Here is a 27,074-nt window from a genome sequence, read left to right as displayed (position 1 = left end):
GTTAAAGTAAGAAAATTCTTCAGTGTTTTGTTTCAAGGTCAATTTTATAGAAAATTTACTGACCAGATGTATGGTTTTATTTTCAATTACATAAAATAAATGCATTTGAGGTGATATAATTATTAAACTTAGAAATAACTCTTGTTAGTATCCTCTGCTGTTGTCATATGATTTTGAACTGCTGGGCCTCTTAACTCAGTGAAAGGAACTAAGGTAATTTATATACACCCACACTCTCAAACTACTTTTTGTAGAAGGCAGTGATGGTATGTTTTGTGAGACAAATCCACAGTGTTATGGCATCTTATTGGAAATCTCTGTTTACCTCTATTGATGTTTCAAATAAAGAATTTCTTAAACATGTAAAATTGAACTGAAACATCAGTGTGAAAGTGTCTGTCATTTATCTTCCAGGCAAATTAAGTTTCTAAGTTATAATATAAAATTCATTGATGTTTCTCAATGAATATCATTACAGTTAAACAAATTTATTTGATGTTAGATAGGTCCAATTACTTTAAAATATCATCAGAAACTAGATAAGCAAGCATCCCCTTAGAAAGTTCTAGGTATTAGTAAGGAACTATATTTATACTGTACATGTTTTCTGTACTTGATGAGTTCATTTGATTAATCAATTTAGGTAACTTTTTGCTTCAGTGAGCTTCAATTAAATGTAATTATGTATGGCCAGTAAATTAAAGATAAGTGTAATTTAAAGGAGGTGTTTTAAAATTCTAGCTTGGCTTTAAAATTTGAAATTAATGAGTCTTGACTTGCATAATATATATGTGGTACCTATCTTACTTTAACCTTCATATATTAATCAAATTAAACTAAGAGTACAAGACAAGCTATTATTTTTAGTTAACATAAACTATCAGCAGCATTAGCCTAATACGATATATGCATTAATTTAGTTTGTTGTTAATCATCATTAATTATCATATTTTCCTTGCCCATTTAGGAGCACATGCTTACTGTTCTCCTGTTCTGCGACTTTAAGTTTTATTTGTACCAAGAACTTGATATACAATGCACAATTCTTAACAATATATTAGAATAAACTAGAAGGTCACTTTTAGCTTTATACCATGATATAAAGTGAGATGACAACTGAATAAGAGTTGGACATATCTTTGTTTGCAAAACTTCATTGTTTCATTTAACCGAAGAGAATTTTAATATAAAGTTTGGTATTTCATTTTATACTTTTAAAAATCATGCATTAAATGCAGAAAAGGTTAGATTATTAGCTTTATAATAAAACACCATACTGGAGTATATGTGTTATGTTTTAGTTGATGGATGGATTTTGTATATAATTATGTATATTATACATATAGGGGTATTGTTTGCTTTTATTAAAACAAAGCAATCTGCTTAAGGGGTAGTAAGTTCAATTTTGACAAGTTTCCACTTGGTGATTGTGAACCAAAATAAACTATACTTTTTTTAAAAAAAAACATTATCAGTATTCCTTAAAAAAAGCACAAACCTTCTGTGAACTCTTGCTCCTCCTATGAAAGACATGCTTCTAAACATCAACTATACCTTTTTTATTGTGACATTTTGGAAGATAAACACTTGTATTTCATAGAACTCCATAAAAATTATTATCTAAGAAAATAAGTAAATAATGTAAATTCTCTTAAGTGAAATCTTCTGATTTATGCCCAACATTTAGTATTAAATGCCATTTTCAGCTCATTGAATTTTCAAATTAAGTTCCCCATATCACACATCAGATTTTTAAAAGTATACATCAGAAAGTGTCCTTATAAAAGGGCAAATCTACTCACTGGAATGGTTTCCATTCAGACAGGAAACTCAAAGGGTGTTCTACTGAGAATTAAGAATGTTTTTCAAACTGGGACTTGACATGGGTAACTGTTACACGATTCATGTCCTTCAGTTCTCCACGTGTTCTCAGTAAGTGGGTTGCTCCCCATGGATCTATACAGTGGGGATAGCAGACGGTCATAGAAGAGGTATTTTAAGTACTCTAATCTCATAGTGTATGCTTGAGGGACAGAATAAAATGTTTTTCTCCAGCTGCTCAAGAATGAGGGTAGGGTTTGATAAAAGGAGGAAAGAAAGCAAGGCAGATGAGATTATCAATAAATACTGTAAACTTAGTATACTTGTAGCTCTGATCCTCTTCCTTTTCTCCAACTTTTAATTGCATCAGAAAGTCCTTATATTGTCTCCTTACTCCTAACCCATTATAACTCAGCCACAAAAGGGGTACGATTTCACATCATGAATTTAAACAGACACACACACACACACACACACACACACACACATCTGAACCTTTGGTGTGTTGAAGAAAATTTAAACATTTTAAGATGTAAAACTAAACTTACATTATCTGAGATATGGTAAAAATAATTATAATAAAACTAAGAAGTGCAATGAATAAGAAAAATAGAAAATAAATTCACATGTTACACATGAGTTATAAACATATTTATAATTCATTAAAATGATTGTTCATGTCATATTAATTAAAATAATAAAAGTAAGAAAATATGCTCAATGCAGAGGTACTTTAAAAAAAAACAAAAAAAAACCACCAAAAGTTAATAAAATATTTTATCTGCATCAAAATATTCTTTGGAAACCAAAAATAAAAACATATCATGTGTTTTCTTTCATGTTGATATGTAAAAGTCAGAAAAATACATAGTCCACGCTGTGTAACGCTTTGGAAACACAGAGTCCTGGTATGCACTAAGCATAAAGGCTTTATGTCTTACTGAACTGAAGCAGGGTGCTCCCTGTATTTATACAAAGAATTCCAGTTCAGTTCCTATCAGAAAACATTTTTGTTTCAGTCACACTGAAACAAATGACCTGACTTCACTACAGTGTAGTAGAGCTGAAGCTGTGTCCAAAAATGTTTCTTCAGATCCGTAAAGACTCCTATGGAAACTCCTGAGGAGAAAGTGTGCTTTCTCACAAGGCCAAGCTGAACATTATCCAAAACGAAACTTGAGTCTGTATTTCACTGTGTTGGGACTCTTCCGGGGTGCAGAAAGGGGAACCTTTGGCTTGATAGGATTAGGTGGCTTTTTCTTCTCAGGAACAGTAACCGTGAAAGAGAGTTCTGGTTGTTCCGACTGCTTGAATCTGGGCAGGAAGTGGGTAGAGATGTGCTGGGGTTTCACCCGGGGGCTGCAGCCCCGTTTAGCTTTTCCTCTCTTGTTCAGGGCCACGTACCACTCACGTCCTGTTTTTTCAGTTCTGTGTATTGCTGAGGCATAGGTATTATAGCTGTTCTCTTGAAATCGCTCCCTGAACTTGCAGTCATCTGTAAATTTGGCCTAGGGAATAAAAATATAAAGTATTTTTAGTGTGTAATAAAAAGAGGTCTTGTACTATAAAGAAAAAAACAAGAATTCCATCGACTACTGTCCTCCTACTACATTCTATTTTCTAAGGAAATACTTGCCTTTTTAAAAGTCACTTTAAAATTACTATTTTGTTTCTATAGTCCTACTTTAGTCATCTTTGTAAACTGATTTCTGTCTACTATGTGCTTAGTAAAATAACATCAATGTATATAAACATGATAACAGAAACTCTTAATATATTTAAATTCGGTTACTGCTTTTAAACTACTTTTAAATTTGTAGTTAAAAATTAACTTGTAAGATTTTCCTCTTTTAAGCCATCAAGAAAATAGAACTGTATTACACAGAAATAATTGCCTAATAAAATATGAATTCATGTTCAGAGAAATGTGGTCATGTTATTCCTTTGAAACGAGAATGCGTTTTTTTCAGTGTTATCAGTAGGATTCATGGTACTGAGAGAGGGGTAACATATGGCCCTATTAATATTGCATGTGTTAAGAGTTCTTTTAGTAAAAAATATATCTTCACACGGTGATGCAGAAGAGTATATCTGATGCTAGGAAGAAAAAATTACTTTTTGAATCATTAGCAACACTTCAGACAAACATCGACCTCTCTCTGTCTCCCCCATACACACACACACACACACACACACACACACACACACAATATCTGCCTTTGGAATAGTAGAAATAGTAGAAGAAGCAGACAAGTCAATATCCATCACAGTGCAGCTTGATAAATAAAACAGAATTGTGACAGCAGTATACAGAGGGTACAATGCTAGGGTAAAGGAAAGGAGCCTAAAAGGATAGAGGTAGCAGGCAAGAGGGCTGGAAAGTCTTCCGAGAAAAGGTGACATCTGAACTCAGTCTTCCAGCAGTGAGTAGTCAGGTGATGAAGGATTTTCAGGGAGCAGGGCTGGAACAGTGTGTTCACAGGTCAGCATGACACTACTGGAAGTAATTCAGTGTGACTTCCGCTTAGGATGCACAAGAGGAGGAACAAGAGATGAGGCTGACAAAAGTAGGCCAGTACGAGCTCTGAAATGGCTAAAAGAATATGGCATGGGGGAAGAGCCTGAGCATGGGGTCCTTAGCTTTAAGCTCCTCGTATCCACAATCTTTACACACATAGGGCTATTGTGAGAATCAAAATACTTTTCTAAGGAAAGATCTGTGGCTTTCATCAAACACAAGAGTTCATAACCCTCAAAACAATTAGAATTCCTATTGTAAACCAGACCACCAGGTTTTACAATTTCAGGAAGCACAATTTGTATAGAAATCCTGGGCTTAGAAATAGAGACATATGTGTTAAATATATATTTATATAAATATTAAATACAAAATATATATTAAATATATATATTCTATATCAAATACCTGATGCCTATATATTAAACACTAAATATATATAAAGTAAAAGTCCTCACTTGGCATCATTCTTGGACATAAAGGATTCAAGTGAAATGGTGTATTAGGAAACCAATGTTACCATAGGCTAATTGATATAAACACAAGTTAAGTTCCTATGACATATTTTTTATCAAAAAAAAAACACCAAACTTCTAAATAAAGAACCAAATACTTCTAATATTAAACACAGAAAGACAGAAAGTAGATCTATACAGAGGTTTAAGAAGCATTAATAAAAACAAATAAGGGAATTCCCTTCCAATCTGCTTATTACAGTTCAGGGTGGTGGGCGTCCAGGGACAATTTGACAGATCAGTTCATTTTGTGGGCATATCTTTGGGATGTGGGAGGGATTAGGATCCCCAGAGAAAATCCACACAGACAGGGGACAATGGCAGACTCAACACAGACAGAGGGACCTGGGCCAGGAATCAATCTTTTCCCCTCATCAACATTATAATGAAACAATATTGAACAAAGCAATGCTATTTGAAGACTTGCTGTATATGATATATTTTTATATCAGACCAAGATGTTCTATACTGGAATTAAAAGTCCTCGCTTTTTCTAGCAATGCCAAACTTTTCTCTGCAGTATAGATCACAACACCAACTGGAAGCCTGGACGCTGGGAGGCAATCTACACAGATTTGTTGATAGAGTTACGTGGAATATTGTCTATGCAAAAGACGAACATAGAAGCCAATCAGTTCCAGAGCATTTCCAACAGCACATTGACTTTATGTATGACAGTTTACATTCAAATGTAGTTTAATCAATGAGGCTCTTTATTTGGGGGGCTATGAAGGTATATATTTGGAACGGCCACATGGCTACTGGTGATTCCCTGGATTTGATCTTCAGCAGGCTGGAAGCAGGTGTTTTAAAGAACTGCTGCCTGTGGCTTTTTCTCATCCTGTAATCTACAGCCTACATTTAGGCCAAGGTTGACACTGACATTCACTTTAGAAGAGCACATATTTTTTTTAAATAAAAATAGTTTCTTACAATTCAAATCTACATTTGTCTATAGTTGCCTAGCTCTTTAAAGGACTTATGGCATTTTTCTGACTATAAGACACACTTTCCCCCCCAAATTTGGGAGGAATAATAGTTGTTAATGCTGCTGTTGAGTCCTGTTTACATTTATATTGGTGAAATATGATGTTATTTATGTTATGAAATATTTTACCCCATTTTTTGCTTCAAATTTTTTTTCCTATTTTCTTCCTCTAAAACCTAGGTGCATCTTATGGTCCGAAAAATACAGGTAAATGTTCTTTAATTCAATTAGATAGCCCCAAAGTTTTATTTCAAAATAAAGGCTATAGCCACTTGGAATGTTTTCTGTTACATAAAAGGATAAGCATTTAGAAAGGTATAGGAAGTTTCATTTTAAAAAGTAGCAGGACCCTGGCCAGTGTGGCTCAGTTGGTTGGAGAGTGGTCTGTAACCAAAAGAATGCGGGTTCAATTCCCATTCACAGCACATGCTTAGGTTGCAGGATTGCTCCTGGACCAGGTGTGGTCCAGACACCTACAATTCCCACTGTGCAGTATATGATCCCCAGTCTGGGTGTGTATGGGAGGCAACTGATTGATGCTTCTCTCCCTTCCTGTCTGCCTTTCTCTTTCTCTAAAAGCAATGGGAAAAAATGTTATAGGTTGAAAATTAAAAAAAAAAAAACAGCAGGTATATTTACCCTGCTTCAGATATTTTTTCTTAAAATACATTTGAAAACAGTTAAAAATAAATACATAATACATTATACTTTGATCTGACTTCTACCCTTTTCACACACACACACACACACACACACACACACAAATCCATTTTCCTAAACTAGAGATAGCTGTGATTGCCTTTAATTTTGGCAGTTAGGTTTAAGTACACTACATTATGTAACCTATTTTTTTCCCCTGGCAGTGTCAAAGAAAATAAAGAAAAAAACATCCTTTTTTCATTGGTGCGGTGCATACACATACTGGCCCGAAATGAATGAAACCTATAGCCATTCCTCCTTTGAGTCTTCATGTGAGTGAAAGCCCACTGGTATCACCTTCTAAAATTAGTTAATCTAGAAACTTTCTCTTTTGTTCCTCTAGACTCATGTTTAGAAGTTCTTTCTTAAGCTAAAAGATGGCTGTTCAGGTTCTGGATTTTTCAAAGGTCACCTAACTGTCACATGGGTAGAAATGTGCACAATCTGAGGGCCCACACACCACTTGCAGTCACTCAGTCTCTCTAAATCCTGTGTTAAGACAGGGGTAAAGGCAGTCAGACTGTTTTGGCTTTTATAATTGACTTCTAATTTAATGTTTTGTCTAAAAAATTCCTCCAGCTACAATGGAACAGACCCATTTGAAACAAACAGTTCAGTGAGATTTTTCATCTGGAGATTTGGTTTCTTCTTGAGGGTTCGACTGTTCCTGTCACTCTTGACAAGATCGTGACCCTGAGCAGGGCATCCCTGTCTCTAAAGTCACGCACGAAGCATCTTTATAACAGAGCCAATAAGCAGCATAGGTCTTAGCTACAAGAATTTAAATATATATACATTTATCATTACATAATTTTGCATAATAAAGTTTTCAGGCTACTTTTAATTTTTAAACTCTCCTTTGAATTATAAAAAGTCCTGTAGCAAAATATGTATTTTTAAAATAGAGCTGTATTATTTCCCTAGGCAAAGTGAAGTTGATACAAGACTTTTTTCCCACAGTTAAGCTGTGGACAGGGAATCAAATTTCAAATAAGATATTGAAATCAAGATCCTCATCACCTCATTGCCCTGCCTCCATTGACCACAACAACAAAACCAATCATTAAGATGTTTGTAAAGCATTCCTATTAATGTTTCAAATTCATTTTTTTCACAAATTTATTCAATAGATGTTCATTGACTGTATTACATGCCAGGCATGGTGCTAGTTACCACATTTACAATGAAAAACAGTATACACATTGTCCTGCCCATGTTCTTTGTTGGCTTAAATTATCTATGTTTTTAATTGATCTTGCAAGTGTAAAAACAAGTTGCATTGAATGGGATATTACTCAGTCATAAAAAAGAATGGAATATTGCCATTTGTGACAACATAGATGGAGCTAGAGAGTATTATGTTAAATGAAATTAGTTGGACCAAAAAAAGACAAATCCCATGTAATTTCACTTTTATGTGGAATCTAAAAAACAAAATAAATGAACAAATAAAATGAAAAGGAAACAAACTGGTAGATGCAGAGAACAAACTGACGGTTGCCAGAGTATTAAGGGATGGGAGGTTCAGCAGAAAAAGGAAAGGGGATTAAGAGCTACCTAGATAGAGAATAGACTGACAGCCAGGAGAGGGGAGGGGGCAGGATGAAAAAAAGGAGATTAAAAAAACAACATCAAAAAAACTTATAGACACAGACAACAGTATAGTGATTACCAGAGGGAAAGGAGGATGGGAGGAGGGTAAAAGGAGACAAATGGTGACAAAAGGAGATTTGACCTGGGGTTTGAACACAATAAAATATACAGATGATATATTCTATAATTTTATAAACCAATGTCACCCCAGTAAATGCAATGAAAAGAACTGAACAAAAAAGAACTGAAAATATCATGTTATAAAATAAATAATGGGGATGTAATGTACAGTATAGGGAATGGAGCCATTAATATCGTAATAACTATGTATAGTATTAGGGGGGACTAGACTTATTGTTGAGACCACTTTTTAAGGTATATATGTGTTGAATCACTTTCTTGTACACCACAAAAATATTTAGCATTGTATGTTAACTATAAATAAAATAAACTTTAAAAATAGTAATTAGAACAAAAGTTTCATTCAATAAGCCATAATTGCATAATTAAAATGAAATGTTTAAATGAGCTAAGTTCTATATAATTTAATGTAGTCCTAACTGACAAAAAATATATAACTTAAACTATTTTTGCTTGAATATCCAAATTATTCAGAGAAGGGAAAACATGGTGGTGTTGCCCTGACCAATGTGGCTGAGTTGGTTGGGCATTGTCCTGCAAAGTGAGAGGTGGCCGACTGGATTCCTGGCCAGGGCACATGCTTGGGTTGCAGGTTCAGTCCCCAGTCAGAGTGAAAAGAAAGGGCAACCAACCAATGTTTCTCTCCCTCTCTTTCTCCCTCCCTTCTCCCCCTCTAAAAAATAAATAAATAAAATATTTTTTAAAAAATGTGGTGGTGTTAATGAAGACAAGAACTTTAGAATTAGAGGGATACTTTGCCTTGATTATACTGTTCACACATAAGGATACAATGGATATTTAGAAGACAGATCAAATTCAGTTAAAAGAAGATAAAACTTTGATTAACTGGGATATTAAAAAAAAACTAATTCTGGTTAATTAAAATCTGATGTTCAATTAAACCAAACAAAATGGTTTTTTAAAAAACTTCTAAACCCTTAGAAGGGTTTTTAAAAAAATTTCTAAACCCTTTTAACATAGTTCTGGTTTTTTTGGTAAATATCATGTTGTAAGATAATTGAGGATCTTGTAATGAGTGAGTTGAGGCTACGCAAACAAGTACCAGTTCTCATTATGTGCAACTAAAAAAGTAAATGTGCAGTCTGTGAAAGAAGTATAGAAAGAGGAATAAATTTGGACTAACACCATCATAAATCTTGGTGTTTGCTAGATATTTAGCCAATTTTAATTCTTGATTTCACTTTCTTTCTTTTGATTTGCCTCTTTTCCTTAAACTTTATAAAGTTAAGAAATAATTAACCAAATATGAACAATTAAAATGTTTTTATAGGCTATAAGATTATTAAATAATTAAAATACTATTACAGACTGTAATAAAAAACAATTATAGACCAAATTGTGCCCTACCTAAAGTTTCCTTGCTGTGTGCATCTCTACTTCATTTTCCCCCATATCCTTAAAGTGCTTCTTTGTCCCATCCCTACTGCCACCAGTGGGGTGCCCCGACGGGTGTCGTTTACCCCAGGCTGTTTTGGATGGTTGTGTGGGATGTTCCCTGCACAAAAGCACCTGCCTGTGATGGTGAGTGAAGGCTGAAAGCCAGACCCTGCTGCAATTTCTCCCAAGCAGAATGCCCCAGAACAGGGTCCCATACATGCAAGGGGACTGACTGCCTTTTACTCCTCACTGTAATAGAAATCTCACATGGGCCAGTTGTAGCCATACCAAGCTATCTCCAGGACATGGGCATATTTCCTGCTTGGCGCTGTCCATCTGTCCATTTTATATCTCAGTTCTTTATACTCAGCAACCAAAGGAACATACAAGTTGGTTTCATAATAAACCAACCTGAGGTGACATAGTGAAGAAATCCAACTATAGAATTTCTTCTCCAAATTTCATGCATTGACTTAAAGTGACCCAGGGAGCTGGTTCAAAATACAGATTCCTCAGGCCCTATCTCCAGAGATTGTGTTTCAGTAAGTCTGAAGTGAGACTTTGCGTCTGTCTGCATCACTAAGCAGCATCCCGAGTGATTTGGATGCAGGTGAGGTGAGGACCACACTTCGAGATCGTAAGATAGAAGTTTTCTTTCAAAGGTTCTTAATTACTCAATAAAACTGGGCTATTGGGGTATTTTACATATATTACTTAATTCTCACAATAATTCCATGATTATTAAGATGTTTTTGTCTGATTTTCTAGTCAGAGATGTAAATAAAATGATTCATCTAAAGCCTCATACTTATCTAGTGCCAGGGTAGACCTGTGACTTAAATCTCAGAGTCAAGTTCTTTCCATAACACCATACCACCCAAGGGCATGCCCTAGGCTTTCATAGTTTCACTTGCCCTGAAGTTGCTCCATGTTAAAAAACTGGTGAAAACCAAGTGCCACTCCCTAAACCATCAGAGAAATATAACCCCGTATCTCTCTTTAGGCTGAACTGAATCTCTAAAGCTACAACTCATTTCCTCACAACCACACTTCCTCAGTAAAATAGGTCCTCCAACCAGATTTACATAGTGTGGAAAAAAGAGAGGAAACTGGTAATTATGTAAAGGCAGAGTCCTGAACCCATTTTGAGCCTGAATTACTACACTTTCACCTTTGTTATGTAAATGGGAAGCTCTTAGAGGGCAAGGGAAGTTTTTATTTGAGTGTCTTTATATGGCTCATAGTCTTGACTGGAAGGGTGCAGTGCTTAATAAGTTATTTTTTAATGATGGTAACTATTACTCAAACCTCCATTTCCCCTTTCCATTAACATGCCCAGCCCTAGGGCCACCCACTCCTCTTCACTCTGCCGGGCACAGGAAGTCCAGTCCAGACTCTTATCCCAAGGAAGCCAGCTGGCACCCTCTAAAACCAGGAAAAGAGGACGTTCTCGTCCTTGCTTAGGGGTGATCAAGCACACATTCCATGCCTGTTTCGTAAACTCTGCAATTAGCTTTCCTTCCAAACATGATCCCCTAAAACCCTGAGAAACAAAAATAATTTTACCACATGCTTCTGTCTGGATCTTTAAAGTAAGCTAAAACATTTTTCCCCAATAGGCAATGAGCTATCATGCATACTTTATAAAAAAAAAAAACAAAGAACACATGGTAACCACCTTTTCTGGGATTTACACTTTTGGAAGAAAAAAATAAGATGCACAATAAAACTCTGAAAGAATTATGAGATTATGAGCACTGGAAATTCTTGCCTCCTTAAGAGCTTAAGCCTGAAAATTTTGCTTTCAAATTAAGTTCCTTGGAAAAAGGAAAAACTCAGGAGATAAGGAGCTACATAATGCATGAAAAGTTTGAACCTCAAGAAAAAAAGGTCAATGATAAATAGGATTTGGGGATGGCCTAAATATCTGAGGGGTCACAGCTGCCTGACCCCCAAATCAGAAAATCTTCTAAGAAAGGAGATTGAGGATCATCAAACAGCTGCCTGAGAGCAAATTCAAGATCCTTTTTTTAACATGAAATGTTGATACACTTTCCAGACACTATTCTAAGTGCTTTATATGTGTTGTTTCATTTAAAATGCTCAACCATCACAATAGATTGTACCTTGCATTTTCCTAGTTTTAGAGTTGGTGAAGCCAAGGAATAGAAAAATGATGGACAATGATACAGTTTAAGTTAAGTAGAATGACACATTCTAATTGTGCTTTTAACCACTGCACTCAAGGCCTCTTACAACTGGACCCACCTCAGATAAATGCAGAAAGGCTCTCAGTGGGACTTTCAATAAAGACAACAAACCTGAGGAGAGAACAGGAACAGTGTCAAGAAGGAGCAGGAACAAATAGGCAGAGAGACAGAGACAGAAGAAGAAGGTGCTCAGTTCTGTAAGTGAGCCCAGCCTGGGGATGAGTTCAGAAAGAGACCATAAGGGGAGCTCTGACTAACCAACCCCCTTCACCATTTGGGAAGCAGCTTTCTACTCTTACTCTCCAAAATTCCCAACTTATTGGGGGAAGACCATACACCTTCATCCTTGTAAAGAATACTGAAAAAAAAACCTGCATGGTAGGAATTTGGTTGCATTGTATAATTAAAGTATATACCAGCAGAGGTTTTAAGGAGAGCTGTGAGTAGATTGGTAGGCATATGTACCTTGAATGAGTGCAGGGAGCAGTGTGTACAGAGATGGTTGAAGTTCAAAGAAAACTTCTTGCCGAATTTACAAACTTAGCACACAAAAGAAATCAGAATAAATGTTGCCAAAATCTAACTATTCTGTGCTGATAAAACCATGTATCATCTTTGTGTCCATTGACAATGAAGCATTTCTAGACGAAGATTTTCTGTGAACAAAACAGATGTCTTTTCTGTTTTGAAAGTTCATCTTGACAGGGGTTCCCTATGAAAGTCATCACCACATTGAATAACCAACATTTGTAAAGCTCTAATTTGCTCAGTGGTGGGCACATCCCCTCCTATCCAGATTTTAAAAGCAAGTATTGGAAAATACAGAAGTAGACGGGGATAAAAAGATTTCAAAAAGAGTTTGAAATGAGTGAAGAGGAGAAACAGGTGGTGTGTAGAGGGTGGGCAAGCACAGTACTCTAAGGATGAACAACAGTGTGCATTCTTTGAAATGCAATATAAAAATTATTATTAAATCATGGAATTATTAATTCCTATAAAATGATAGGTGAAAACAATGTGCCGGTAATTAGTCCCAAACAAAACATATCTTCTTTCAAACTAACTTTTACCTACCAAGCATTTCAGCCTATAAAGACATGGGTCTGGTTCAGTCACTTAACTGCGTGAACCTAGGAATATATTTAACATCTCTGAGACTCTTTCTCACCAAATTATGTCATGAAATAATGTGACTGGAAGAACTTTTAAAAATTATGCAAATACATTATCTCTGTTTAGTAACTAATATTTAACATTCAGATTTATTACTATAAAAATCAAATTGAGAATCTACAATTGTCCATGAATATTTTTAAGAGTATGGATTTTCTTTCTCCATAATTATATAAATACTTTACATTTTTAGTATACATTTACTTTGTAAATAAAAACTGTAAAACTACTCTTTATTAATTTTTAAATGTTTCCAAGTTTTATTGAGATATAATTGACATGTAACATTGTGTAAATTTAAGATATATATATGATGATATTATACACACAGCAGGTCCTCATGTAAGGCTGTTTTTTTCAGCATCATTTTATTATAACATTGATGAAAAAAATCTATTTTGAGTCAGGTCTACTGTCCATGTGGAGTTTGCATGCTCTCCCCATGTCTGCATGGGCTTTCTCCAGAAACCTCAGTGTCTCCGCACATCCTGAAGATGTGTACGTGGGGTGAACTGGTGTGCCTACATTGCACCAGCATGAGTGAGTGTGGGTGCGTGTGAGTGTATCTTGATGGAAAGGGTGTCCTGTCCAGGGTGGGTCCCCACCTGGTGCTCTGAGCTGCTCACAGAGGCTCCGGCCACCTGTGACCTGAACTGAAATAAGTGGTTTTAGAAAGAATTCGAATTCTTGTTCTCGTTAATCTTTCGTAAAGGTCTATAGAGCTCGTATACATTTCCATGTTTAATATTAGAAGTGTTTTAGATCTTTATTTGAAGCTCAGGGATATTTTATGATAAGATATGCCATAGTAATTAACTTGTATTTATTTCAATTAGCCTGTAGTAAACTTGTCTTCCATATCCATAGTTTTGCTTAAAGTTGCAGTTTCCGAGAGCTTATTGATGACATTGAGGACTCACTGTCATGTGCGGCTGTATGTGTCTCACAATGATTACAAAGGTACTTGTTAAATGACCCTTTACAATGATTAAATTGAAAAAAACTACAAATTACACATTTAACCCTGAAAGTAGAAGGTTTGTAGCCTTTTTAGCAATGATGCAATTTGGTAAAACAACTAAATCAAATACTGGAAGTATATATAACGTGACAAGAACAATTTTCAACATTTAAATAAACCTGATTACAGGAAAGAAGCCATCTGTGCTTAAAACTGATCATTGCTAGGATTAATACTATTTCTAAATTCAACTTCCTTAAAAGCAAATCACTTTATAATTTAATTAGTCTTGCATCTAGAAAAAAAAGTGCTAATAAAAGCTCTGATAAGAGAAAGTGGGCTTAGACAACTGGTTTAAAAAGAATCCACATAATCATAGGGCTTAATTTTTTATCTACAATTCAGCCCAAAGTCATCAGGATGACTTTTATATCAAAGAGCTTCAATGAGTGACAAGAGCAAGACTTGCTTTGTACTGTTTAAAAGTCATTATTCCATGAAATAACTTTAGCCTGCCAAGATGAGAAAGAATAACAGATGCTGTTTTTGCATTATCTGCATTATTTCAGCCAGCCGTCCTTAGACATTTGGGTCAAATTTCTGGAAATTTGTTACTTGCTTTTGACACAGGATTCATGTATCCTAACCTCTCGGTTTGACCTTTCTAATTGGCATCCATTTGTAATACTTTGCTTTTTGTGGCAATTATCCTTAAGCTGGCCTAAGTTTAGTCTATTTTTTTGCATGTTCTAAGGCACAAATCTGAATATTTAAAAAATCAAGATTTTCACCCAAAACAAACCAGTAAGAAAAAGATTTTTTTACATGCACCACATATTATTCTGATGTTTAGGTTTTGAAGATTTCAATCTTTTCATAACTTTGAAGCTGACTGAGGAAAATTTATTCCATGCAGATATTTGGTCCATTGTTTTCTATTCTGTATGTGGACTTGTCACAATCGATTTTTAAAAAGTAGTGTGGCATGTCCTACTTTTCCAAAGCAATGCAGAAATTTGCTCCTTAAAATAGTAAAACAATCAAAAAGTAATTATTTTATGAATGCTATATTATACCTTGCTAAAATATAATAACCACCCCAGAAAATGAAATAGGTAAATCTTTTAAAAATTCTGACTATGTGATTAAAGAACATAATAAAGGTTTTCTATTTATTTTAATAAACTGAGATTTCAGTAGTTTATTATATTTAGATAATCATACAGTGATAACTAATATTTGTTGAACACTTACAATGCACCAAATACTAATACAAAAGCTTTATATGTATTATTTCAGTTAATCCTCAAATAGCTATAGGAAAAGCTTTACTTCTACTGCCTCCTCTAATTGCTATTTAACAAACCACCTTTAGGTGTTAGGGAAAGGAAAATTGAAAGTCTTACAGTGAACCAAATGGAATTCTCATTGAATTTTCTAAAGGACTGTAAAGTAGAAATCATAAATGATAAGTTTCAATTGATTGCACACAACTAAAACTTCCTATATATTTTGAAAATTGTAAAAGTAATGGTTCTCCAATTCATTTAATAAGAATCAAAGGGCATAAGAATTAAAGGACTACCATTAAAGACTTGCTTTTTCCAATGACTTAATGTGACAAAACATAGTACACTACAGTGCATGTAGTGCACTTACTGCACTGACTGGTGCAGCTCAGCTGGTTGGAGCAGTGTCCCACAGAGCAAAAGGTTGCCCACTTGACTCCTGGTCAGATTTGGTGCTGGTCAGGGTGCACACAAGAAGCAACCAATTCATGTTTCTTTCTTACATCTATGTCTATCCCCCTCTTTTTCTCCTTCCCTTCCCTTCTCTCTGAAAAATAAATAAGTGAAATCTAAAAAACCCAACTTAGTATACTATAGAAAAGGCACAAATCATTTTTAAGTACTATGCTTATGTACTAATACAAATTAACAGAATCTGTGAGTAGGAAAACTAAGCTAAACATATTTTACTAACTTTAAAATGTGTTAATGTTTCCCAAGTAATCAACATTTTCAGAACGAAGCACAGAACTCTATAATTTATAAATTGCTCACAAACTGTATAGGTGGTCTGAAGAAGTACTTATGAGTGTAAGTGAAGTCTTCATAGTTTTAATAATTGTTTTGATGCTCCAAAAATACAAGGTGAAAATTTTGCAAATGGATAAAATAAAATTTCTCTATGAAAGGTCAAAATGTTTTCATTATTGGTTTCTTTCCTCAGTACTTGTTAAAATGAAAATATGTTATATTACTTAGAACCAGTTGTTGACATCATGAGCAGCTTGTAAAATTAAATAAGAACCTGGTCAACTAAATACACATACACAACCATCATAAACATATAAATTTAAAATGTTACATAATGTATTATTTCCATAATATTTCTTCTCACTTGAACCGCTCTAAGAAATAAGTAATGGCAATCACTTTGAGAATGTTATTTTCTAATGCAATTACCCTTACAATTTTTTGTAGGCTCTGTCTTTTCAAGTAAATAAAACATTTACATGATTACTTACAAAAACATATACAATGTTTTTGGTTAAATGTACATATAATTTTATAAAAACAAAAAACATTAAGTTCTCTGGACAAATTGTCCTATTTGCTTATTAATTTAAAAAGTCACTTCATTCCATTTTACAAATGTAAAATCTCCATAACACCTTTAGCAAATATAAAGTCGTTCTACTTACACTTGCATGGAGTTTTCCTTTTTTTGACATCGCTAAAAATTTGTTGCTGAAAACTCCTCGTATTCCTACAATCCCCTGAGACACAGCAAATATTTCCAAAATACCTAGGATGACAGAAATCCCAAAATAAAACACAGACTCCTCCATATACCATTGTGAAGAATTAAATTTCTACATAAATTATTTCCTTTCTTTATTAATGTGATTTTTAAAAACATTCTGTTTTTAAAAGGCTAGCCATAAAATGTTCATTTAATACAATAGATTTCAAGATTCAAAAATGTAGTTCTGCTTCATAAGTAATTCTTTTCTTTTTTGCAAATAATAAGTCGCTTTTAGGAAATAATGTTTGACAGTAGAATCTTTTCAACTTTTGAAGGAATTGAAGGACCTTTAGAAAATATTTTTCAAAATGATTTTATGCATTGCTTTCTATAAGAAGTAATGCAATATTTAATATTTAAACTCAAGATTAGCATAAACTGTTGAAAGACATAAAAACAATACTTATTTTCATAAAAGAAATCCCTTTTCTCAAAGTGTCATAATCAGAAGAGTACAAATCAATATATACTATACTTAATCATTTAGTGAGTAGCTTATTTAAGATTACACATAAGCTACTAAAAGCATTATAAATCATTTGGGATTGTTGGCTCAATGAAGTGTTTAATGGATTATGGTTTGAGACATCTTGCATTTTGAATGACTTTTCTCAGAAAAAATTTAATGAAGTATTTTATTATGTTAATGCTTATATTTAGTATTACCAAGTCAAAGTTGCTCTGTCTCCTATAATAATTTGAAAGCCCAAATCCACCAGGTCATGAGAATCACACACCACTGTTCATAGAGCATTTTTAAAAATGAGATTCAGTCTGTATATACTTGGAATTCCTACCTGTTTTATAGTCTCGTATATGTTATATGAATAAGAAAAATGTATAGTGCTTTTTGTTAATTGCCTACATCAAATTGGTTTTAAAAAAGGACAAAATAATATAGTTCACTAATACTACAAAGGGGCCTATCTTCTATCCTAGAAAGTAAGACAGCAAAGATGGGAGGGATAGGGAAAATCTATATTTCAATCTATAATACTTTGAGTATATACTATATACTCAAATATATATATATAGTTATATATTACTATATAACTATATAATATATAACTATAGTTATATATTAACTATATATATAGTTAAGACCTCATTGTGAAATAGCATAATTCATCTGTTTTTCTTGAAATAACAATCTCCTCCTGGAGTATTTGAAATACATACAAAGATTATTCAACTTACAAAAAAGTAGTATATTGTGGATATGCATATATGTGTATAAACACATGAGAATATCTTTTTTAGAATATCTTTATTGAGCACTGATGTTGCACAATGTGAGCTAACACCTACAATTGTAATGAATACTGCCACTTATTTGTTCAAATTGATTTCTGAACAATATTTGATCAGGAAGCTTGCCGGGATGGGGAGTAGCAGCACTAAGTTTTCTTAACCTAGAATAAATAAAATACATCTCAAGAAAACTGCAGCTACCAATTTATTAGATGTTTCTTTAAAAGGAAGAAGAAAAACTAAAAACTGTTAGAAAAGAACTTTTTTTGCTTATAGAAAGAAACTGCTAAAAACTTCTGTCTCAAATCCTTTTTTGCAAAATGTTTTCAAAAATGCTACTTGCAATAGATTTGGCTATATAAGTTATAAACTATGATGTGCCTCCAAAGATTTAGAAGCATTATCACTTTATCAAATAGTAATGAAGCACACAGAGTATTTTTATAATGAAAAACACTACAAGATAGAGCAGGTTTAATAATATTTGTAAAACATAAATAGAAATCCCATAGAAAGTTATATTTCTATCAAAAGTACAGAATGATCTTGATAAAAGAGCATTAATGGATTTTAGATCTCTGAGAGATAGTGGCTGTGATTGTGAATGCTGTGTAAATGTGTTAAATAGTGAGACAGAGAGGATGTGAGATATTGTTTGGGTATAGAATAATCGCTGCCAAAGAGACAATGTGGAGTTTGTAGAAGAGACTTGGTCGCATGTTTTCCCGCAATTCACCCATGGCTCTACATTGTTAGAGGTGTTTTATTTCACACTCTGTGGAATATGCAAATGTATTGTAAATTACATTTTATAAATGCAAATGTATTGTATGTTAGTGAAAAACTACATGGCAGCATAAAAGGTAACATTCTCATTAAGTATATGTATTTGCATGCTGACATTTAGGAAGTCAAAGCAAAAAGGCTCTATAACTGTTTATGTACACTATTGGTTTCTAATCATTAACATTCTATTTTTAAGAAAGACCCATTTTCACTTATTTAACTTGTTTCCTAACATTGTATCTTCTGTATGTATATATGTTATGCAAAATTTGCACTGTAATGAATTTCATATATGGGGTCAATGAAATAATACTTTATTTTATTACATGCTACATGGTTTCTTTTCTTTTAAGTTTCAGCATACAAATGATAGATTGCCTGAAAATAAAAGGATGTTACCATTTTAAGAACATTATATTTAATTGAAGGCTAAAATTATTTTTACTTATATCATTCTACTTAAAATTATGAGGAATAGAGAGTAAATGAGATTAAATAAAATAATTTTTCACATAGGCAACTTTGGTATGATCTTCTAAGTCTTCGTTTAATTACGGCATAATATTATGAATGTTGGTAAGATCAGAATTTCCAAAGTAATTGTAACAGTAATTTTACAATACTTTTTTTCTAGAATATTAGAGAAGAGTCTATAAGCCCCATAATTCAACTTCCTGCCTCCCTCAAGAGATTACTATGATTTTACTATGCTAAATCTCAGTAAGTAACTCACTAAAGATTTTCTACATAACATTCTAGATAATAAATCTATGTGCATTAAATCATACATATCTAAGTCCTAAGAAATATTTGTCTGCAATGAATTCTTTTTTCAATTTCAGTAATTTCCTGACTCTTTCTGGGAGTCAGTAATAATACATTTAGTGAACATTTACAATTTACATTGTGGATGCCAAGATAATATCCTTAAGCACAAGTGTGTTAAGTGCAAGTGTGTCTCACAGACCATGGATAGTCTATGAATGTTTTCTATATTGGACTTTCTTTACCTCACTACCTTTCTTTTCATTTTGAGGACCCGCCATATGCACACATCTACAGAAGTATGTTTTAGTCCTTTCCTGGAAATGGGAAGGGAGCAATATAAATTAATTCATATTGAAGTGCAGGCAACAATATGTTGTATTTCCTAGGGTATTCACATTTAAAAGCATCAAAAGAAAAGGTCAGTGCTCAGAGAAGGAATTCTCTGGGTGGAATTTTGGGGTTGACATCTAGGTTGCAGGAGGCAAGCACTTGGTGTCTCCCAGATTATACACACAACTGTTTAATCCACTGACTTGCAAACATAAGCATGCATTACAATGAAGTATTTCAGTAAGAAAATACACATTTAGACTTTTTCAGTATGTTCCAGATTTTTAAAACAATAAAACTCTATTAAAGATGGCTAATATAGTTATATAGGCTTCTTCACCCTTTTCTCTCTTTTCCTACCTAGTGAATAAAACACGGATAGTCCATGTATTCAAAAGCTTTCAACAGCCTATCTGAAAGTCCTCAAGGAAAAATAATTTAAAACTGAAATTTCTCCATTTATGTTCACATAGTGACCCATATGCTGCATCATTATCAAATCTGAGTTTTAAAATATCAGGTTTAGCTGTCTTTACTGATTATAGTAGTAACAGAATTTTTCCACTTGAGTTTTTCTATACAGTAGATAAAGATTCTGGTTTATCTAGGTTTGGGGAAAACATAAAGGCTAACCTTATATAACATAAATATTGATAGTGAATTCATATTTCTAAAAGTCAGTAATATTGAGGATTCAGTTTAATCAAAATATATGATTGGAATTTTCATATTTTATATGAAACTTTGGCTTTCTGTAGCCATAGCCTTAAACTTTTGCTCCTTAGATTGACAATTATTCAATTGCCTATTCTTTAATGGGCCAAGAGAAGTCAGCAAAAGCATTGTATTGAAACTAACTTTACCAAATATAAATGAAAGCAAAGCCTTTGTTACTCAACAGTTGGATGCCATCATCTATCTTTGCTCCATTTTTCTCAACTCTTCCATAGTATCTCCTCCAAAGAGAGTTTATGTGCAATAAGCTTGATTCTCCTCTCTGTGTTCAAAACGTGGGATAACTATTGTGTAAGAGGGAACTAAGAATATTCTTATATTCTTATAAGAATAAGAATATACTAAGAGGGTATACTTTAACTAAACAAATTACATTTCAAAAATTGATGGCCAGCGTGTGCTTCTGATGGTGAAACTAGAAAACATTCACAGTTTGCAAAAATTTCGATGTTCAATGATAGATGAGAGACATATATATATATATTTGTTCTCACAAATATTACAGAAAACTATTGAGCTTAAAAGCACCTGTTAGAATGCAGTTTTGTGGCAAGTTCTGACTCTTTTCTGAAGTAGCAAGCTAGGACAAAAAGTAAGTTTTTTGTCATTGCTCACTCATAGACAGCAGAACTAGACGATCAGATAAAACTGTAGTGGATACACCCCAGCTCTCCCCGTGTCCCTTGTGAGACTTAGACAAATGTTTCCTCATGCACCCTAACCAGTGTGTCAGGAAACCATCAAGTGCTGCACCTTCAAAGAGGTAATTAGGCCTCTGTTTCTCATTCACTGCTACTTAAGGGCAGAGATTCATTTTAAATTTCCAAATTACATGCTACCCTGGTAAACATGATGTATTCTACAAGTTCTTCATGAGTCAAAGATAGTGAAATCTTACGAAGTAGTATTGCACACTTGCATCACAAAGCAGAAAAATCACCATGATTTGAACACTTTAGTCATTCTTTCTTCTGTGACAAAAATTTATGGAAGCCAAAAACAAAACAATCTGGCAACAAATCTAAAAGTAACCAAAATATCAAGTTGGGGTAGGTAGGTATCCTAGGTGCAGGAATGAATAAATAAATGAATAAATAAGTGAATGATCACATGTCATATGAAACCTACACACTGAACGCTAAAAGGCTACTATAAGTTGCAATGTAGTAAGAAATTATTAATTGAAAGAAAGTTCTTTAGTCACTGTTTAGGAAACATCCCTGTTCTTTTATAGATACCTTTCGGGTGGATTTTAAAATAAATTGGACCTTGGATATAACATATTGGTCAAGGTCTTCTTTAGCTGAATATATTCTTTGCTGAGCTGTCCTTTCCCTTCCTATGCTTTTCTGCAACTGTCCCCTGAGCAAGGCCTAAGCTGCAAACATTTCTTTGTCTATGTGTTTTTTTTTTCCAAGAGAAGAGGGTGAATGTCTTGGGAATAAGTCTGTTTTTCAGAGATCCCTAGCACACGAAACCCACCCCAGACACACTCTTTGACTCCCCTGGGATCCAACTGCTGCTTAATGCATGTTAACTTTGGGTCTGCCCCTTGGGAACACAGAAGTTATCCTCTGTTGATACCAATTTCCTAGATGAACTGTAAGAACAGAATAGAAGAGGTTTTCAGTTAAGAAAAGGAGGAAAGGTTCCTAGCAGTAGGGAATGAGCTCCTATGTCTGAAGGAGTAAAAGGTTGTGTCGGACAAAACAAGGACAAATGGAAATACTGAAATAGACTTAACTCTCGCTGCCCCTGAAATCTCAGGAAATTTCCTTTCACCCTACCACCAAAAATGGTGAGTTGTTTGATAAGAGTTAAATGAACCTTAAAACATAGGCTCGGGCTCCTGTAAGAAGCATGTGGGAAGCCCTGGGACCACTGGCGCGTGTATGGAGGGCCTCTCTAGCTGCATCCAGGCCACCACACCATATGCAACACAGTCAGCTGGAGCTGCACAGCCCAAGTGACTAGTCTGGGCCAAAGGGTGGGGGGGGGATTGGACGGGGGCATCCACCTGCTTCTCTTCCACAGCAAACCACCAGTCTTTTTCACCCCGGCTCCTGAACCCTGGGAAGAGGCTTGCCAGCCGGCCACCCCATCAATGTGGGCGCCTCTGGACCCTGGGAAAGAAGAAACCCAAAAAAGCCCATGTGGTCCTGCGTTTGAGAAGGAGCAAGTTACCAGCCTCAGTTTCCTCATTCTTAAATGAGAAATTTAAGTGAGCAACAGATTAAGTGAGCAATTTCCGTGACCCAGGCGTTGCTGTAGAGAAGGAAAACAATACGTGGTCAAAACAACCAAACTTACAGAGGGTGGAGACTGAAGTACACCTGGGAAGGACCAGGCTGACCTCCTGAGGCAAGTGGCTGCCCGCAGCGCTGTCTCCTGGACACATATCCCTCTCTTTGGTATATCGGGGACTGGGCTGTGACTCTATCCGATGGACTAACCCCGCTGAAAGAGCGACCTGGCCCTACAGAGCAAAAGCCCGGCAGAGATCGCCCCAGTTCCGCACACAACCCCCAGCTGCCTAGAGGCAGTGAGAGGAAGCAGAGGAGCGGAGGCGATGGTCTGGAATTGCAGACGGAGTGGAAGAGAAGAGAAATGAGAAAGTAGAGAAAGAAAATACATAAAGAGAAAACTCAAAGAAAATTTAAAACTTGGTTTCAAAATAAAACCCTACACAATTTTCACCTGTACCAAATTGAACATCTTCTGTATTTCTTCTAAAATAAAGAACTTTACCCTATATTTGTCTTTGGGGACCAAAGGCCAGTCACTCTTCCTAACAAGGTGTCGTCTTGATCTCAAGATACTGAACATTGCTAAACCCAGCTCTAGAGCTAATACTTCGAATGTCTATCACGTCACCCTTTCTAAAGATGTCCAGTTTTCCAGATCACTGTTTTCTTCCAAACAAGCAATGTTTGGTCTCCCCTAGAATATACATGTATTCTGTAGGTATATAATGTGCAAGTATGTATACACAATAGATATATGTATGCATATACACACACACATAATTTGGGGTTTATGGTGGCAGGTCTGGGGGTATGTGAGAGTTGATTCTTCTAAAAAATACCTTTAGTCATGGGTAAGAAAAAGGGATGCACTTTGATACTACTTAATGAAGAATGCTAACCTAGTAAACAGAAACTGAAGGAGAAAGATTTTTGTTTTTCCTCCAGGCACAGGCTGGAGGCTCTTCTTTGGGACGAGGGCAGACTGGAAATAAGGTGCCTATCTCTGCGCACCAGCCCCCAGGCAGCCTGCACTTCAGGAATCGCCATTCCGTGTGCCCACCAGTCCGTATGTGTATGCACGCCATATAAACGCGTCTCCACCCCACCCACCAGGCTCTTTTGAAAGCCAGCTGGGTCCCAGTGACCCGGCCTTGCGAAGATGACCCGGTGGCCCAGGGAATAATGGGTTGTCCCTCCCGAATGTCTGGCCACCCGCTTAGGACTGGTTTTGCTAGAGAGCGAGCAACTTACTTAACATATTGGCTTCGTGGGAGCCATTGACTTTGCCATCCGGGTAAATCTGCAGATGGAAACCGATGCCCACTCTGCAGTAGAGGCTGCCAGTCCGGCGCCCCGAGGGGGTCCACTGGAAACTGCTCTGCTCCAAGCCACTTCCTTGGCTGCCCAGAGAAGTCGTAGGGGAGGAAGATGAGGAAGACGTTGTGCTGTTGCTGCTCTGGCTACTGCTGGAACCATCCAGGTTTCTATCAGTGGCAGAGGGTCCGAGTTGCCCTTTAGGGGCGAGGAGCTTCTCCCCTTGAGCACAGGCGCTGAGGATCAGGTGGCTGAGGAAGAGGAGGAGGAAGGACAAGCTCATTCTTCCAGCCGCGGGGGTCCTAAGTGCATCTTGTAGAGCTGGGTCTGGGCTCTGTAGCCCCCGCGCGGCTGCGTGCCTCTGGCGCTGCCCCCCTCGCCGCACTGGGTGGACATAGCCTCGGGAAAGACAGGGGGAGAGGGAGAGAGAGAGAGGCCACCCGAACGGATCTCGGCGCTGGCACTGAGATATTTATAACGCCAGTGATCTCACTGCTCGGTGCACGCCTGCGAGGCTTCCTCTCACCCGCCGCTTTGTGTACTATCTGGCGGGTGCGGAGAAGGAGGCTGGCGGTCCCGGGGGCGGGGGTGTGGAGGAGGGAGGGGATGAGAGAGTGAGGGGGTGGAGAAGCCGAGTGCAGGGGAGCTGCACCCGGACGCGGGGCCACGCATCCCAGCTGTTCTCACGCGCCACACGGCCACCCTCAGACTCCAGCCAACGCTGCGCGGAATTCAGCTGCCCGCGTGCAGCTGAGTCCTCCAGGGACAGCGAAGGAAGTGGGAGATTAAAGCGTGGAAGTGAGTTCTTGTCCTCTCAACCTCTGCGCACACCTGCGTCCCAGCCAAACACTCTGGCCAACGCAGTCAGGACCCCATTTCCGTGTTTCCTTCCCTATGTGCTGCAGGGCTTTCACAATAACCCCGGGGCCCGGAATCCCTAGGGAACTGCGTCCCACCCGGAGATCCCACCGCTTCAAGTGCTTCTGCTGGGAACCAAGCCAGGACTCGCATCCCAACTTGGGAAGATTTTGGTGCGGAGTGGTGGAAGAAGACTTTTTGTTGTAATGGTGGTTCTTACTGATTAAAGAGCTAAGAGATGGGTTTATTCAGGGTTTAGAGAGCCACCCTGAGCCATTATGCCACAACTCGAGATGCTTTCTGTTGGAAACTCTCGGTCGCGCTAAACATTATGCCAAATTTGTTTTTCTTTCTGGGAAGCCCTGGGTATGTGTCTGGGAGGGTGAGCGCACACGCATACCCACCCTGGGAGCCAGGCAAGAGGGGCAAGGTCTGGGCACTAGCACGTGTGAGTGACTGTCCAGTTGTCCTGTCTCGCCCCAGGATCCCCTTGGCAGGAAGGATTAGCTAACAACTAGCTTCAGCTTACTCAGAGCTGCCATTGACTGAAGGACCGACCCCAATGAATGATTAATGATGCGCGCTGGATTTCAGGAAACCTGAGAACTCAGAATTTCAGTGTATGCAATGCCCCCACTGTCATTTATCTAAGAAATATACCTGACTTGCATTCTTGGAATATTTCTGTCTGAAAACATATTTGAAGCTTTAAACTACGCTCTGATACATTATTCATTTTAATGAAAAGGCTATGATTTTGATAAGGTCAATTCACGTAAGCCAAAATTGACGCTATGATACGGCCTTATCCGTTACTGAGTATCCACTTAAGGATTCCTATTTCCTAATTAAAAGCATTACAAAAAGCACGTAGATTTTTCAAGACTGGAAATCTTCCATGGCTAGAGTACATTTAACATCAAAGATGCTGTCAAACAAGTCACCTTGACAACTTACTAAAGCCACTGTGGAGAAGAAAGAACACATCTCACAGAGATGTGCATAGCCTGGGCACAGTGCCCCTGACGCCAGTAAGTTGCTGTCTTGAGCTGAACACCCCTTCCCTTCCCTTCGCTCTGTTGAAGGTTCAAACTCTGGCTTAACTAGAGTACTCAGACCCTTACAAAGCAATCCTGAAAGTGGACCTTGAAAGCTAACACTTGGTCCCTCAAAACGGCCCACTTGACCTCTTTCCAGAGTGAAAAATTGTGAGATATTGACCTCTTTCTAGGGTGAAAAAATGTGAGATATTGAATGCTGTGCCTTCTGCAAGTGATGCCTTTGGGTCTGTGACAAATCTGTCATGGTTTAAGGCCTGATGGTGCTGCTGAATGCCATCAGTAAGTTCTCCTCTGCATGTATCAGGTGGCAAAGATTTTCCAAAATAAATCTAATTGTGTGTGTCCCCCCATCCCCCCCCTTTATCTGCTGAAAGAGCAGGAGAGTGGATTCCCGCCCCCCACCCGAGACGAACTGTTATCCGCTTCCTCAAACCCGGGAGAGCAAGACCACTCTGCGGCCAAGTTTCTGGAGCTGAGATTTCGCCTCTTGTTATTTCTTCTTTGTTCCAACTTTTAAGCCCTACCCGCACTGAAATATCCATTCTTGTATCTCTCATCCCCACAAGATTACAGATGGGGATCAAACTTTTGTATAGAGATGACCCAGGAAGGCCAAGACACGTTCTTGGGCTTTACCTGAGGGGGTGGCAAGGTGCATTCCGACCTCCTCTGGGTTCTGACGGTGTGACTTTAAGAAGAGCTGTGTAGTTACTGAAGAAGTGACCAGTTCTTGTGGTCAGTGATTGAACGTGGCAAGCCAGACCCTAGGGCCCCTTCTCAGCTCTCTTCAATGCTAAGGGGTTAAAAAAAAGTGCGCTCTTAAAACTGAATTTGCATGGTGTGAGTAAGTAAATAGGGTGGAAGCCACTAAACTTAAAATCTATAACGAGTGTTGAA

At 36.7% G+C, this 27,074-nt stretch overlaps 1 protein-coding gene across 1 annotated transcript; it reads right to left on the bottom strand.

Annotated features, from left to right (window-relative positions):
* Positions 1-2,657: 2,657 nt before the first annotated feature.
* FGF5 (fibroblast growth factor 5) lies at positions 2,658-24,778 on the bottom strand. Its single transcript, XM_028507836.2, has 3 exons — positions 24,196-24,778; positions 16,725-16,828; positions 2,658-3,329 (listed from the first exon to the last, which is right to left on the bottom strand). The coding sequence occupies exons 1-3, from the start codon at positions 24,539-24,541 to the stop codon at positions 2,982-2,984; spliced, it is 798 nt and encodes a 265-aa protein (XP_028363637.1). The 5' UTR covers positions 24,542-24,778; the 3' UTR covers positions 2,658-2,981.
* Between the last annotated feature and the right edge of the window lie 2,296 nt (positions 24,779-27,074).

This window comes from Phyllostomus discolor, chromosome 1 (assembly GCF_004126475.2).
Source record: "Phyllostomus discolor isolate MPI-MPIP mPhyDis1 chromosome 1, mPhyDis1.pri.v3, whole genome shotgun sequence".
NCBI classification, from domain to species: domain Eukaryota; kingdom Metazoa; phylum Chordata; class Mammalia; order Chiroptera; family Phyllostomidae; genus Phyllostomus; species Phyllostomus discolor.
Note: the sequence above shows the minus strand (reverse complement) of the source record. Positions and strands in the feature narration are given on the sequence as shown.